Raw genomic sequence first — 15,605 nt, forward strand, 5'->3', positions numbered from 1 at the left:
ACAGCTATTATAGAAAATCTAGCTGAGTTTCGTCCTGAAATGTGCACTGAAGCAGCTCAACAAGGTCTTCTGCAGTGGATGTTGAAGCGAGTAAAGGTAATGGTTGGTTGGAATAAAACCATGAACTTTATTTGATGTACATTCGAAATGCCTTTTCAAATATATTATTCAAATGAATACAAAGTCAATGGCAAAGTTGATATTTGTTGCCTCCCATATTGCCCACGGGACCAGTTGAGGAAGGCTGATGGCTTGTCCAAACGTAGTTGTTTTGTGGGAAAGGGGAGCAACATATATTAACTAATGGCTCAATTCTATCCATTTGTAATATATTTTGTTTAAACTTTGGGAGGATAAACGGTTGGTGTAGAATATCTTAACCAGCACCTCAATTATTTTCATGCCTACCAGAAATCTTCAGTTTGCATTATCTGTAAACATGCTGTACAAATATTTAAAATTTGCTGTACAAATATTTAAATATTTAGACTTTGTCAAAAGTCTTTGAAGTATCCATTTCACACGAAAACAACAACAATAATATTTTAAGTTTACAAATTTGACAGATTTTATCTGAATAAATATTATTTCTTGCATGTGCATTATCTGTTATGGGTTTAAAAGAGCATGGGATCCGTTGAACATGCTACAGACCACTATAATGGAGTCAATCTTGATGTAATAAGATTTGCCTCATTGAACTGAAATATGCTAATTGATTGGTAATCTACTGGGAAGTGACTATTATCTTATATCTTTTTGTTCCTTTGTCATGTTTTAGTTAATTTTGTTATATTAAGTTGTGTATGTGTGCATGGGGTGGGAGAAACATGGTTTGGTCTCTTCCTTCGGGGGATGCAACTTTTTTTCTGTGGTATTCCCCGTCTCCGTCTGCGCCGAGGCCTAATGGCGGAGCTGGCGGCCTCGGAGCTGTGGCGGTGGCAGCGGCAGCGGAGACCCGACTCGGCCCCGGAGCTGTTGCGGCGGCGACTCGGCCCCAGCGGTAGCGGAGACCCGACTCGACCCCGGAGCTGTGGCGGCGGCAGCTGCGGCAACGGAGACCCGACTCGGGCCTCGGAGCTGTGGCGGCGGCAGCGACCACCCGCGGAGTTTGAACTGGCCCGTTCGCGGAGCACGGTTGAGCCGCGGGATTTACCATCACCCTGTGGGGTCACAACATCTGGAGCCTGGATCGCCTCGGCGCAGAGGGAGAACAAGGTGGGAAGAGACAGAAACTTTAAGATTTTGCCTTCCACCACAGTGAGGAGGTGTTTGGTGAACTCACTGTGGTGGATGTTAAATTTGTGTTGATTGTGTGTTTTTTGTCATTTTTTATTATATGTGTGACTGCAGCGAAACAAAATTTTGTTCAGACCGAAAGGTCTGAATGACAATAAAGGAATCTAATCTAATCTATTATCAGGTTCCTGTTATTTTACAGAAATCAAGGGTTGCCAATTGTCCTCTATTTCCTTTTCAACTGAAGCTGAGATGTTCTCAATCGCATGGAGTTTAATTTTGATATGACCATGGCACTGATTTTTGAATAGCAATCTGTACCACAACTGTTGTGCGTTTGATGCTGTTCCGAAAACCTGTCATTCTAATTCCCTGGGGGTTAAAATCAGCATCTGATGAGCTCTGGAGGGTCGTTCCATATGTATGTTGAGAACAGACTACTTTCCACTGTATTTTTAGTTGCCTATTGCAGAGTATCAACAAATGATAATCAGGTTGTTCTTTTTAACACAGGCCAAGATACCTTTCGATGCCAACAAGCTCTACTGCAGTGAAATTCTTGCTATTTTGCTTCAGAATAATGATGGTAGGTTGTCCTGAATTTATCAGAGGATGAATTATATGAAGACAGTGAATGAACAAATGGTAAATGTTTCCAGTCTCTAAATTCCACTATGGTTTTGTCCATCCTGCATTTCTATTCCCCACACCTTGATCTCAGTACTCGCAAACACTAATTTGCTCTCCAATAATGTTTGGGAAAAATATAATAGCATCCAACATCAGGTTATTTTTTTTGAAAAACTGAATGGTAGGATACAACTATCAGTAAAGATTGACATGTTGGATCTGAGCTTGAATAGGAATTCTGCAGAAGTACTCCAGACAACTATTAAAAGGCATGTTTGCCTGATGTCGTGACTGTTTTCCTCTGTTTTCCCTATTTGCTTCAATGGTCAAGGAACTGGCTTCTGGCTAAGAAATGTTAGAACTGCAACAAATTTAAGATCATGAGAAAAATGACAAGAGCATTGAATGCAGTGATTAGTTCATAGTTATTTTCTGCACAATTTGTTGTTTCCAAGGTTATTGCAAAATTTCGTACTAAGATTTGGTGGAAAACAAAGCTTAGTTTGTTATGTAAGTTTGATTTGTTTAAATATTCCAAGCTGTGTGGTTTGCATTTAATGTACTGTTCAGTTGCATTCTTCTCTGTGGATGAATGGTCAAGGTGCTAACACTTAATTATTAGTTATATTTTTGTTGAGATGCTGTAACTCACTTTTTAACAAGGTAATGTCTTTGGTTACAGTTCTTGTCCTATAGAGGAATTACTGACGTCACTTTTATTAAGTAATACATTTAGTTGTTTTCTAACCAGCATTTATGTTCAATAGGAATTTCTGACTATTTCTTCTTGCATCCTAAAACCTCTTGTTTACAACTGCACATCCAGTTTTTATATCATTAGCAAACACCTCATTGTGTCTCTTATATTCAAGTCTAAATCATGATTATTTATCACAAAAAGTAATAGATTGAGCACAGACTTGCAGACCACATAACAACACCCATTTACCATTTGCTCCTGCCATTGAACCAACTTAAGATCTGCTTTACCTATGATCAGTAGATGTCACAATTATCTTGAGGTTTGTAGCTTTCAGGATCTAATCATAATTTTTTTACTGAATCTTTATTATTTCTTTAATTTAATTTCTAAATCTTTAATTTGCTCCCTTTTTTGCTAAATTTGTCCTTCCTTTTGGATTTGTTTATGTAATACTGTATTGATAATGCATATTTAATTCTGTAATATTTGACATGTTTCCACTATTTTCAGTCAACAGAGAACTACTTGGTGACCAGGAAGGGATTGATGTGTTGTTGCAGCAACTATCAGTAAGTATCTGCTTAGCCCTGAGCTCATACTTGTCAGGTGTTCTTAACTCATTGCAGTGTTATCTTCTGTTTATTGTACAGAAGAAAATTGTTCCCATAATGATTCAAACTGCATTTTGATCCAGAAGTAAGATCAGAATATATTTTAATAAATATATACTGCTGAATGTATAACAAATGAGTTTTTTTTTAACTGCTAAGTAATACTTATCATTAAGCCTGATCATTATACATAGGATATACACATCTACGAATAATTTAAAAATGATGATTCAGTTGTTACTTGAGCACTTTGGTGACCTGTTTTATGTACAACCCAATTACACAAAAGAGTATTGTGATCTAGTAAACCCTCGTTACAACGGGGGTAACTCAGCAGTCAGGTAGCATCTCTGGGGAACATGGATAGGTGATGTTTAATAGAAATGAGGAGAAAGATTTAAAAAGTACCTGTAGAACAACTTTTTCACACAGTGCCATTGCTCTCACTGAACTTTTTATCCCTGTTGCCAGCCGGGCAACCTAGGCAGCTTTTTAGGTTGCCAAATGACAGTCTAGGTGGTCATTTAAGACGGCTTGCGATAATGTGCTCAGACAAAGTGCGTAGTTACCAGTTGGAATTATGCTCAGTGAAGCATTCACATATTATTTCTGCTTCAAATAAAGTCACAAACTAAACATATTCATCAATGTTTGTCCCAAACATTAAGCAGGGCACTGTATCTCAGAGAGTTGGTATCTAGAAGATAATGTTGACAAAGGCAGGAACAGCAACAGCATTTAAAGAGGCAATGGACGAATATAACAGGGCATGTGGGTATAGGGAATCAATGCAGGCAAAACGGATTCATATAGATAGACATGTTGGTCGGCATAGATACGATGTGCCACAAAGACTTTCTCTGCTGTATGACACTATGATTAATTCAGTCTATAAACTAATTCATCTGTAAACTGTTCAAACACCTTTTATGGAAGCCAAATGGGCTATGTTTATTTGTACAATAACATATCTGTAGATATATCAATATTTTTTCTTAGCTGTAATCCAATGTCCTTGAAGATGGACATGACAAGACTCCTTGAGACATTGATATTGATTGCATAGCTGCTTTATGTTGCATTAAAATGAGCATACATGACTGCAATAATGATTAGATTCACTAGATTGCAATATATTTCCATATGATGCGAAATAAAGAGCAAACCATGCTCGTATAAATGGGGCATTTTGTTTCTTTTTTCATTGCCAATCAACACATAATATACCCCACAAAATACGTATGTTTCTGTTTAAAATCCGACCTTGTTCAGATGGGATTTGAAATCCTTCCGAAAAATGGGTTGAAGTGGAAACAACTGGAGGACAATTGCTGAATTGTTTATTACAGTCTTTTCAGAAAACAGCTTTAATAAATGGTGTGATTTTTTTTAACGCATAAAAACATTTTGATTTTAAAATAGGGTGATTGAAGTAACTGTTTTATTTGACTGGCTATGGCAGCCAGAAATGCTCAAGAATCTTTGTGCACTATATAAACTTGTAAAGCATAGTCAATGCAAGATGGTAATAAAATGTTCACTCAACCCTCACTTCCCATTATCTTTTTGATAAGACCTGGGCTTTCACTGCTTGCTAGTAATGATGCAAGATATGTAGAAATAGATCAAAAACATGAGTTTATCGCATAAAATATAATTACATTGATTATACAATACGAAATTCCCTTGAACCTGATGACATGTTGTTACTGAGTAAAGGTGACGTTTTATATGCATGTATCCGTGTTCATACATAACTAGAATATATAATGTAACCTTCTCTACCTTTTGGGCACACATTGATTTTTTTATTTTCAGCTTCACCATGAAAAAGGAGAGAATATAGAGTTGCTAATTTTCCCATTTTATATTTGAGTCCGGTAGATTCCTGTGATAGACCGTGAAGACACACCAATTTCTGCCAAAGAGCTGTAAAAAATAAAAATGCTAAAAAAATTCAGCAGGTCAGACTGCATCTGTGACAGGAGAAACAAAATTAACATTTCCTGTACAAAGCCCATCATTAGAACTGTTAAAGTGACAAATTTTGTGTTTGTAAAATCACAGGTAATTACAGCAATTACCCAATTCTTTTACTGATCATCTTTGTTGCCTTCATGGTCAAAATTTGTACACTGTTGGCTGGTCAAATGTAAGATGCAAAGATTAATTTAGATGCAAGTACTGCTGTGTGGCTTTAATGCTCCACAGTTAGTAGATAAGAATTAATAGAAACTATTGATGCTGCCTTGTTTAATTTTTTTCTAAGCTCTGAAATACAAGATTAAAACAATTCTTACACTATCATAATTTTGAACTACACAGTGGCACAACTAGATAAGCCACTGTCTCAGTTTCAGAGACCCGTGTTCAAATTGGTTGCTGTCTGCATGGAATTTGCATGTTCTCTGCGTATGGGTTTTCTGAGTGCTTGGGTTTCCTCCCATGTATCAAATACCGCAGGTCTGTATGCTAATTGGACATTGTAATTTGCTCCTAGTGTGTAGATGAGCGACAGAATATGTGGCAAGTGAGAGAATGTATGGAGAATAATAAACTTGATAACACATTTATGATTATTGCAAATGGGTAGTTGTTGGTCAGAACAAACTCTGGCCTGAAGAGTCTTTTTCTCTGGTGTCTCTGGCAGGAGTTTTTTTGTGTGTGTTTCAAATACTTCTAATTAAGGCATTGATACATTACCAAGCCTTCAGGTTTTTCTTTTCAGAAATTGAATGGTTAGTCCTTGAGGTGCAAAGAGTGATCTAAGAAAAAACATTATATATTGTCTCATGTACATGTGTGTGTGTGTGTGCATATGTCTATGTGTGTGCATATGGACATATAACAACATATATATTATTTATACACACACACACGTGTGTGTGTATATATGCACGTGTATATGTTTGTGTGTATTTATGTGTGCCCAGTGTGTACTATCCCTTCAACGTTTGCACATCCTAATGCACTCAACATATGAGGATTAAGAATTGTTGTACATTAGTGGAAGAAGGCTAATGATGGATCAGGAGGGAGGACCATCAGATGTCATACTAGAACCTGAATTTGAATAATGGTCAAAATGTAAAATATATCACATTGAATACCTTTACAAGAACTGGCTGGCAAAGGAAGCATCATTGAGATAATTTTTTAACAGATGGAGACAAACACTTGATAAAAATAGCGATCATGCTGATACAAAAAAATAGAAAGCTTACTTGAAAATGGATTGATAAGATAGAATGACTTCAAAAATCAAAGGTGGGTAAAGATTGATGCTGCTGGAAGCAAAGCATATCCTTTGTTAAAATAGGTATAATAGTTTGTAATAGAAGGGTAAGGGAACAATCAAGATGAAAGGCATTAGCTAAAACAGGCGGAAGGTTAGTCCTTGTGTCACAAGGGAGAGGGGAATCGTTGGATCATGATTAACAGGTATTGAAGTGCATGCTCTCTGATGCTTTGCAGTCAATTTTACCTATAGTGTTTCAGACTCTTTCTGTACAGTTAAATCCATCTTTGCTTTAAAAAATAAAAGATTTTAATAAGATAAAATATATTATCCATAAAATACTAAGATTCTATGGATTGAGCCAATAAGTACATTTGCCTAAAATTGCCCCTGCTTCCTTGGGGACCTCCATGAAATAGGTGACAGATGTTATGTAAGAAATGAGGCACAGCATATTTTTATGTTGCTATTTATATTTTAAATAACAAAATTACAATGGAGAGAGTATTTGTGTCGCTAATTAATGTTTATGATTATAATGTTAATGGAGGAGAAATCACCAGGATTATGATGTTCAAGCTAAAATTTGAAATGGTGACCAGATCAAACAGAAGTTAAAATGGGTAAAGGTGAGAGGTAACTGTTTCTGCATACAGCTAATTCCCAGACAATATATTGCTGAAGTCTGGAACACACTGTCTTAAAATGGTGTGGAATCATATTCTATATGACTTTTAAACGACATTTATAGGGACAAATCTAGGGTTTAGAATACTCTGAAAATCCAGCATGCTTGGAACTTTGGTGATGCCAGGCTGGCAGGTTTTCTGGATTATTTGATGTTATTCCTATTAACACTCATATTATAAATAATTTTTAAGATTGAGAGTGAATTATCAGAATATTTCTGTGAAGGCTCATTCAAAGGGTGACACTCATAACTGGTCATATTGTCTGGTATTTTATGGAAAAAATCCCTTGATTTTTAACCTTTTTTGGAATATGAAGATGTCTAATCACTTGAATGCATGAGTTTCAATAAATTGTGCGCACAACAATATTGGTCATCTAATTTGTAATGGGATTGGGTTTCTCTTTCAACAGGAATGTGCTCTACTGTTTTGACAAAATAAATCTTCTTGTAATCTACAGTAAATAGATCGGGTCATGTTTCACCTGAAAATATGATTGAACCTTTGGCACCAAATAGATTTTTAATTGATACTGTTTTTGCGATATAAGGTGTAATTGGTATTATTAACTTCAATTACTGATAGAACACCAGTTTGAGTAACTAATGTTGTCAGCAGTGTCCAAAATTGCTCAGTTGCTGCAAATGCCACCTTCAGTTGGTACTCCATCTGTGAGTAAAACAGTCTAATAATAAAAGGAAAAGAAAAAAAAGAGCATATTGATTTTGATCATAGTGTATGGTGGATATTTGTTTTGCATATTTGCCAACATGTTTGCTCACAAACAAGTGACTATTTAAAAAGTATTTTTTTCTGAAGAACTTCTGAACTTCCTGGATAAGAGAAACATAACAATGCATGTATTCTTATCTTTGCATGTCAAGGTACATTCCGAACATCTAGCTTTTCAATATTTTCCCAATAGAAACATCTTTGATGATTTGAAATCTTGACTGGTGTTGCTTAATGTCACACTAATTCCATTATGGCTATCCTTTTCTTTTAGTTGTTCAAACGTCATAATCCCAGTACAAACGAAGAGCTGGAAATGATGGAGAACCTGTTCGATAGTCTTTGTTCTTGTCTGATGTTGAGCTCCAATCGGGATCGTTTTCTGAAGGGGGAAGGGCTCCAGCTAATGAATTTAATGCTCAGGTAAAGGAAGTTTTCATACTACCATCCAAACAAAAGTCTATTACCCGGGCTTTTTCAATAGTGATTCTTGCTGAGGTTTGAGCAGGATTTGGCTAGAATGGTAAAATTAATAAATTTCGGAATTGTATTATTGCGTAATGCCAGAACCTATGCTTGAAACTAATATGGAGTTGACTAATTCAGTACGTGGGCAATACTCATCATATCAGGCAGGATTGTTGGATAAAGAAACAGTTAACATTGCAGTCCAGAGGCACATTGTCAGACAGGTTCTGGCAATGTGTATCCAATTTGAAACATTAATTATCTTTCAATAAAATCTGCCTGACCTGTTGTGTTTTCAGTATTATTTTTTTTTTAAATTTCAGATTTCCAGCAGTTCCAGATTTTTAAAAAATCATTCTTAACTTGCTCTTTATTTGGTTGTGTTAGTTGTTGTTTAAGGCGAGGGTGCCATTAGTTTAAAACTGCAGTTGCTAATTTGAAAAATTGAATTCCTTTCCTAGGCTGAGCATAGTGAAAATAAGACATAATAGCTCTGTATTTGGAGTATGTCAAACTTTTTCCATTTCCCTTCAAGTGTAAAGGCAGACAGTTTAATAAGACTATTGAAACAGTGAACTCATTTGAGGCTGAGAGAATAAATATTTCCAAAATCAATTGGGGACCGCATAATAACTGCATTGATTTCTAAAAGCTAGATGTTAACGACAATCATTCAGGCTTGCTTTACCCCATAGAACTCAAATTGACTGGTTAGTAGATTGGAAACAATAAGACAAATATTACTAAAACTGTCATAAAGTAAGGAATTTGATGTATTTCATTGATTTCTAAACCTAATCTTTATTCAATAAATGTAAGATTCATAACAAGTGTATATTTTATTCACCTGTATTATAATGAAGCACTCAGCCAATTATTTATATACCAATGAATTTCTTATGGTGCAGAGAAAATTGTGTATCTTTCAGTTGTACTTGATGTAATAGATTAACACTAGCAACGGTGCCTCTGACAAACAGAATAACAGGCATAAGTCATTACTGTTACCGTGTGATCCATTGATTTCTGTACACTTGGGACATTTCTGTTATTAACAGCAGAACTTTAAAATATTATGAATCAACAGCACTCCTTAATGGTCCAACACTGCTTTTAATTAGATTCTGCTTAAACATGGATTACCTGCGTGGTTTTATTTATAAAGATTATATTTTTATGACTCATAATTTAACAAACTAATTCCTGTTGCTGCTGGTTTGGTGTAATTAGAAAGGCTGAAGAAATCATTGCATATTATGCTTGCAAGGCCAGTGATTAGAAAAGGGAGAGACACAAAATGCTGGAGTAACTAAGTAAGTGGGATAGGTAGCATCTCTGGGGAGAAGGAATGGCTGACGTTTCGGGTTGAGATCCTTCTTCAGACCGATTACATTGATACTGATCAGTTATCATTCAGACTAGAAATTGATGCCTGGTCAATTATCATTCAGCTAGAAAAGGAAGCCAGATTTCTATAGTAGCCTACTTTTACTTTTGATGTGATTTACAGAATATATTTTCCTTTTTTTTTTGTTTGAACTTCAGATCAAGCAGAACAATAAATTAATTTCTTCTTGAAGAGTAATTTAGGGGAATAAAGGCGAAGTAGGTATCTTGAAAGGCAAGGCACGAACAGCACAGATCATTAGTGTGTGGTTCCATGACAACATTTTACAACTGCATCCTTCAGCATGTTGCTCTTGATGTCCTGGTACGGTGATTGTATATTTAGGACTTGTTTGAGTTTTAAATTTAAAGAACAGATCCTATATCAAATTTACCTTTACAAAGGCTAAATGTACATCCTTGATGATATGGTCCACATCTGTGTTTGTGATGAAGTGTCTATTTCAGTTATCACAGCAAGGTACTCCTGACCATTGGATCGCTGGCTTTCGATCTCTGCTTACATAGTCACATACTGGTATTTCAGTGTCATTGTGAAAGCGGGAGATTGAGATGCAAGAATCGCCCAACCAAAGGGAATCTCTTCATTTTATGCTGTTATTTCATTTTTGATCTCTGGACATTGGAAGAAACGAACCCCACTAATTCAAATGACAAATATTAACAGTTTTTTTTTAAATATATATATATATATATAGAGAGAGAGAGAGAGAACAACAATGATATCAGAATGATATCACATACACCATTAAAATAATGCGGTACAGGTGCACAACCTTTTATCCGAAAGCCTTGGGACCAGACACTTGTCGGATTTCGGACATTTTCGGATTTCAGAATGGAAGATTTTTAGCGTAGATTAAGTAGGTAGCGCGGGCGGCTTGAAAAGTCTGGAGCAGCTGCCTCCTCCCCGGAGACCGGGAGAATCATTGCATAAATGTTAGTCAGTTAGTTTGGAGGGATTTTATGTGGTGGTGGTGGTGTAGGGGTGAAGGGGGAAACTTTAATTCTTAGTCCCCTACCTACCTGGTCGGCGACTCCCAACCTCGCGGAGCTGGGGGCTCCGTCCGGCCGCGGGCGGCGCCGGTTGTGGCTCCGACCCCGGCAACTCTACCCCTGGCTGCGAGGCGCTCCAAATCCAGCGCGGCTCGCGGCCGGACGTCCCAGCTCCGAGAATGTCGGGAGTCGGCGGCGTCGCAGCCAAAGATCCTAGAGGAGCTCCGCTATAGGATCTTTGGTCGCAGTGCTGGGATACCAGCGGGGAGCGAGCAATGCCTTACCGGGTCGCCGTGCGGCAAGCTCCGGAGCGCTGTGGCCGCCTTCTTCCAACATTCGCGGAGCGTCGCTGGATTTGGAGCCGCGGAGCTGGGGGCTCCGTCCAGCCGCGGGCGGCGCCGGTTGGAGCTCCGACCCCGGCAACTCTACCCCTGGCTGCGCGGCTCCAAATCCAGCGACGCTCCGCGATGTTGTGTGTCGGCGGCCACAGCGCTCCGGAGCTTGCCGCACGGCGACCCAGTAAGGCATTGCCCGCTCCCCGCTGGTATCCCAGCGCTGCGACGTCGCCGACTCCCGACATTCGCGGAGCTGGGGCGTCCGGCCGCGGGCCGCGCTGGATTTGGAGCGCCTCGCAGCCAGGGGTAGAGTTGCCGGGGTCGGAGCTACAACCGGCGCCGTCCGCGGCCCCACCGGCCACAGCGCTGCGGAGCTTACTGCACGGCGACCCGGTAAGGCATTGACCGCTCCCCGCCTCTCCGACCAGGTAGGGGACTAAGAATTAAAGTTTACCCCTTCACCCCCCTTCACATAAAAGCCCTCCAAACTAACTGACTAACATTTAAGCAATGATTTACAGATGTTTAAGCGTCTCCCGGTCTCCAGGGAGGAGGCAGCCGCTACAGTAGTACAGACCTGGGTTGACCGTGGGTCGTTTTGGGTCAGGTTTGGCGCCAAACGCGAGCTTTGGTGCGCAGACGACATCTGGAAAAAATGGCCGGTTTTCGGAGCTTTTCGGTTTCTGGAACACCGGATAAAAGGTTGTGCACCTGTACTAATATTTTAGTTTAGTCATTTGAGGGATTAATATAGACTACTTTGTTTTTAAGTTGATACTTGAGTTTTGTTTTAAAGGGCAAATTATGTTTCTGAGAAAGGATAATGTACTGGCATTCCGTACCATTCAAGATGCAAGTAGGTCCTCAATATGGATAGGACATGCATTTAACTCTACTCCTTACTACTGAAAAGGGAATATTAGAGGAATAACATAAAGATGGGCACTAACATCTGAAGCTTGAAGCAGGCTTTTTAATATCAAGATGTACTTACGAACAAAAATTGTTATTGGATGATTTCGATTAATAAAACATACTATTTGCAACAGGTTTTCATATCATCCAAATATCCTTCTTTTGTTTTTGTTTCTTCCTTCTCAAATTAATGTTCTGTTACTATGCCACACAGGGGAATTGTCTCCTCAGTAATGTCATGCACACCAAATTACCAGTTTATCCAGAGGTCTTTCGGAATAGTACATGGTTAACCTACGTTTCTTTCCAGTTAATTTGTTTTTTAGCTTCAGAAACAAGTAGGACCACTCCAAGTTCAAAGTCTAACAAGATTCTGCCGATCCTCCCCATGTTATGATGCATTTCTGTTTCTGAGAACTGTTTGTTAAAGCAGAGCGTTTAACTCGACCTTTTGGATATTCCCACAAGGCAGAGGTGCATGCAGCTTTGTAGCAGTTGGCAAATCCATCCAATTGGTCTCCCAAACACTTAGGTTGTAGGTTGACTCGAGTCAGGCATTCATAACCTGAGGAGGACCTTTACTTTAGACTTTAGAGAGACAGCATGGAAACAGGCCCTTCGGCCATCGTGTTTGTGCCAACCAGTGATCACCCCGTACACTTGCGCTATCCTGCACATTCGGTACAATTTTACAGTTGTTTACAGAAGCCAATTAACTTAGAAACCTCTATGTCTTATGGAGTATGGGAGGGAACCGGAGCACCTGGAGAACACCCACGGTGTCACAGGGAAATCATACAAACTCTAAACATAGTGGACCCGTAGTCAGGTTCGAACCCGGGTCTCTGGCGCTGTAAGGTAGTAACTCTACTCCGGCGTCACTATGCCGCCTCATGACACATTCTAACATTTTGTATTTACCATTATCTATTAATCTCACAGACAATTTAAAAAAAACAAAGATAATTTAAAGTTTTAAGAGCGAAAAAAAACTTTTTTTAATTTTAAGCAGATAAGCTCCATTAGTTTTCTATAGAAAATAGCCATGATTGACATTTCCTTGCCCATGTTGAAATGCCACCACTGATTTAGATATACATCCAAAAACGTGTTTCCTATGGAACTGTAGGAGCAATTTTACTTCATTATGATAGTTGAAGTCTGAATCGTAGAATTATTTTTAAAGAATAGCTGTGGCTTGTAAAGAAATTATCCTCATAATTCAGTATTACTGTGATAATCCATCAACTGATTGTTCAGGAATCCCAATGCATCAGTGTCTGCTGCACTCATTAGTCCGGGATGTGATCTGGGGTTCAAAGCACGAGCAGAGCATGGTTCCAAAGTCAGCACCTGGGTGTGGACCTGAGTCAGGATTGAGGTCCAGAAATCAAAGGTCAGCAGCAGAAACTTGAGTTCAGAATGCTTGTATATTTTGCTTTTCAACTGGGTAACATTTTGCGACTGGGCGGCACGGTTGCACAGCGGTAGAGTTGCTGCCATACCGCACCAGAAACCCGGGTTCGATCCTGACTGTCTGTGCAGTCGGTATGGAGTTTGCATACTTGACTGTGACGAATAAACCTTGACTTGCCTCCCCCACTCCAAAGACGAACAGGTTTGTAGGATAATTGGCTTGGTAAAATTGTAAATTGTTCCTAGTGTATGTAGGATAGTGTTAATGTGCGGTGATCATTGGTCTGCGCGGACTCGGTGGGCTGAAGGGCCTGTTTCCACATTTTATCTCTAAATCAATTTTTTTTTAAATAAATTAAAAAAAATTAAAGTGTGTTTTATGAATAAGAATAACATCCATGAGTTCAGAAAAACTGCTTGTCTGGTACTACCAACATCACATTGGTGACGGATTATTGTAGTTTTACTATAAATATGATTTAAGGCAAGTCTTAAAGGTTTTACAGAAATCTTTATAATAGTTGCATCAAGACAAGGGTTTGAGTGTTTTAATACATCTTGAATGATTTGTTTTATAGGGAAAAGAAAATGTCCCGAGCCAGTGCTTTAAAGGTGTTGGATCATGCTGTGATCGGTCCAGAAGGCTCCGATAACTGTCATAAGTTTGTAGACATCCTTGGACTACGAACAATATTTCCCCTTTTTATGAAAACGCCGAAGAAAATGAAAAAAGCTGGAATGACAGAAAAAGAACATGAAGGTAAAGCTGAGTGGTCGGATCCCTCAATCTTACCAACATTTTATAGATTTTTACATAGAATTAAAGGAAAGTTTACAGGATTACCAGAGTAGTTACCCACTGACAACCACTAAACACAGTTTTAGTTAATTTTTATAAAAGCACTGTTCAAATATTTCCAAACAAAATGCATTAAAAAAAAAAAAAATCCCTCCCACGAAACTAAATATTTTACTTTATCAAAGAGCAAAAGAGTAGCGAGAATTCTTGAGCCGTAGGTGGGTCGCCAGGAGGTCCTAATGGGTTGACAGGAGGTCGAACATTCTTGTAGGTTGTAGCCGGTGCTGACCAGTGAATTTCATTGGCTCATTGGGGAAAAAATGGAAAGCAGTTTAGTATTAACTGACTGGTAATGTTAAATGTCCGCCGAGCTTCACAGCCATGTATCTCTGGCTTGTTAAAAGTTGTCTCCACTCCTTCTCCCCCCTCTTCCCAAGGACTTACTGTACACTGTGCTTTAGCCATCATAATTACAGCGCCAACCTTCCTGTTCATCGTGGTGTGTGTCTGTATCACCTTGGCTTTGCACTGTGTGAATTATTTAGACAGCGCTCCCCCCCGCTTGCCCTGTCCCCCGCCTGCATAACGGGCTGATGAAGGAAGCGATGTGTGTGTGTGTTTATGTGTTCAACTCTGACAGTCGCCATTCCAGTTGCCGTTTTTTCAGGCGACTGCCGGCAACTTGACAGTCACCGACAGTCCGCTGAAATATCGCCTAAGTGGTACAGGCACACTCTTCACAACAGAATTACAAGTCTGTAAGCACAATATGCACCATATATAATAAACAAAGATTTAGCAAATTAATGAATGAAAGGATCTTATAATGCATCCAACTTTACTGAGGATGTCTAACTAGGTGGCTCTGAGTTGAGGAGGATGCAGAAAGGCTATATGAAGACATAGATAGATGAAGTGAATGGGATAGGACAAAGCAGATAGAATATAATCTGGAGAAATGTAATGTTATCCATTTTAGGGACAAAGCAGAAAAGCAGAGCATTCTTGTGCATGTGTCAAGATCTGAATAAATAAGTAATATCAAATGAAAAAGCAGTCAGAATTGGTTAAACCACCACTGCAAGGCATAGATTTGAATGCTACATGGGTTTGAAAAAACTGGCATAGGAATTTTTCAAATCTATTTAGCATGTAATTAAGAGGCTTTTGAAATTAGAAATAAGCAATGTGTATACATCCTTTGTTATGTTAAGCAATAAGCAAGAAATAAAACAAACACTAATAGTCAAGTAATACTATTGCAGCTTTAATAGGAAAGTGCAAAAATATGATAGAAGGGAACTGCAGTAATTCAGTGGTATTATTGAGCATTTTGACTGGACTAATCAAGCTGGCATGGGTGCTGTGTAAGGGCAATATGTGGAGTGCATTAAAACAATGATGGGAGGTTCAATCACCTCCAA

At 38.7% G+C, this 15,605-nt stretch overlaps 1 protein-coding gene across 1 annotated transcript in view; it reads left to right on the forward strand.

The window, feature by feature from the left end:
- Positions 1-15,605, forward strand: part of ctnnbl1 (catenin, beta like 1) — a 96,213-nt gene that overhangs the window by 43,533 nt on the left and 37,075 nt on the right. Inside the window, exons 7-11 of the mRNA XM_055652412.1 lie at positions 5-96; positions 1,753-1,825; positions 3,083-3,141; positions 8,120-8,268; positions 13,961-14,142. Of these exons, the coding sequence (XP_055508387.1) occupies positions 5-96; positions 1,753-1,825; positions 3,083-3,141; positions 8,120-8,268; positions 13,961-14,142 (555 nt within the window). The remainder of the gene's footprint in view (positions 1-4; positions 97-1,752; positions 1,826-3,082; positions 3,142-8,119; positions 8,269-13,960; positions 14,143-15,605) is intronic.

Source organism: Leucoraja erinacea, chromosome 21, assembly GCF_028641065.1.
Source record: "Leucoraja erinacea ecotype New England chromosome 21, Leri_hhj_1, whole genome shotgun sequence".
Classification (NCBI taxonomy): Eukaryota; Metazoa; Chordata; class Chondrichthyes; order Rajiformes; family Rajidae; genus Leucoraja; species Leucoraja erinaceus.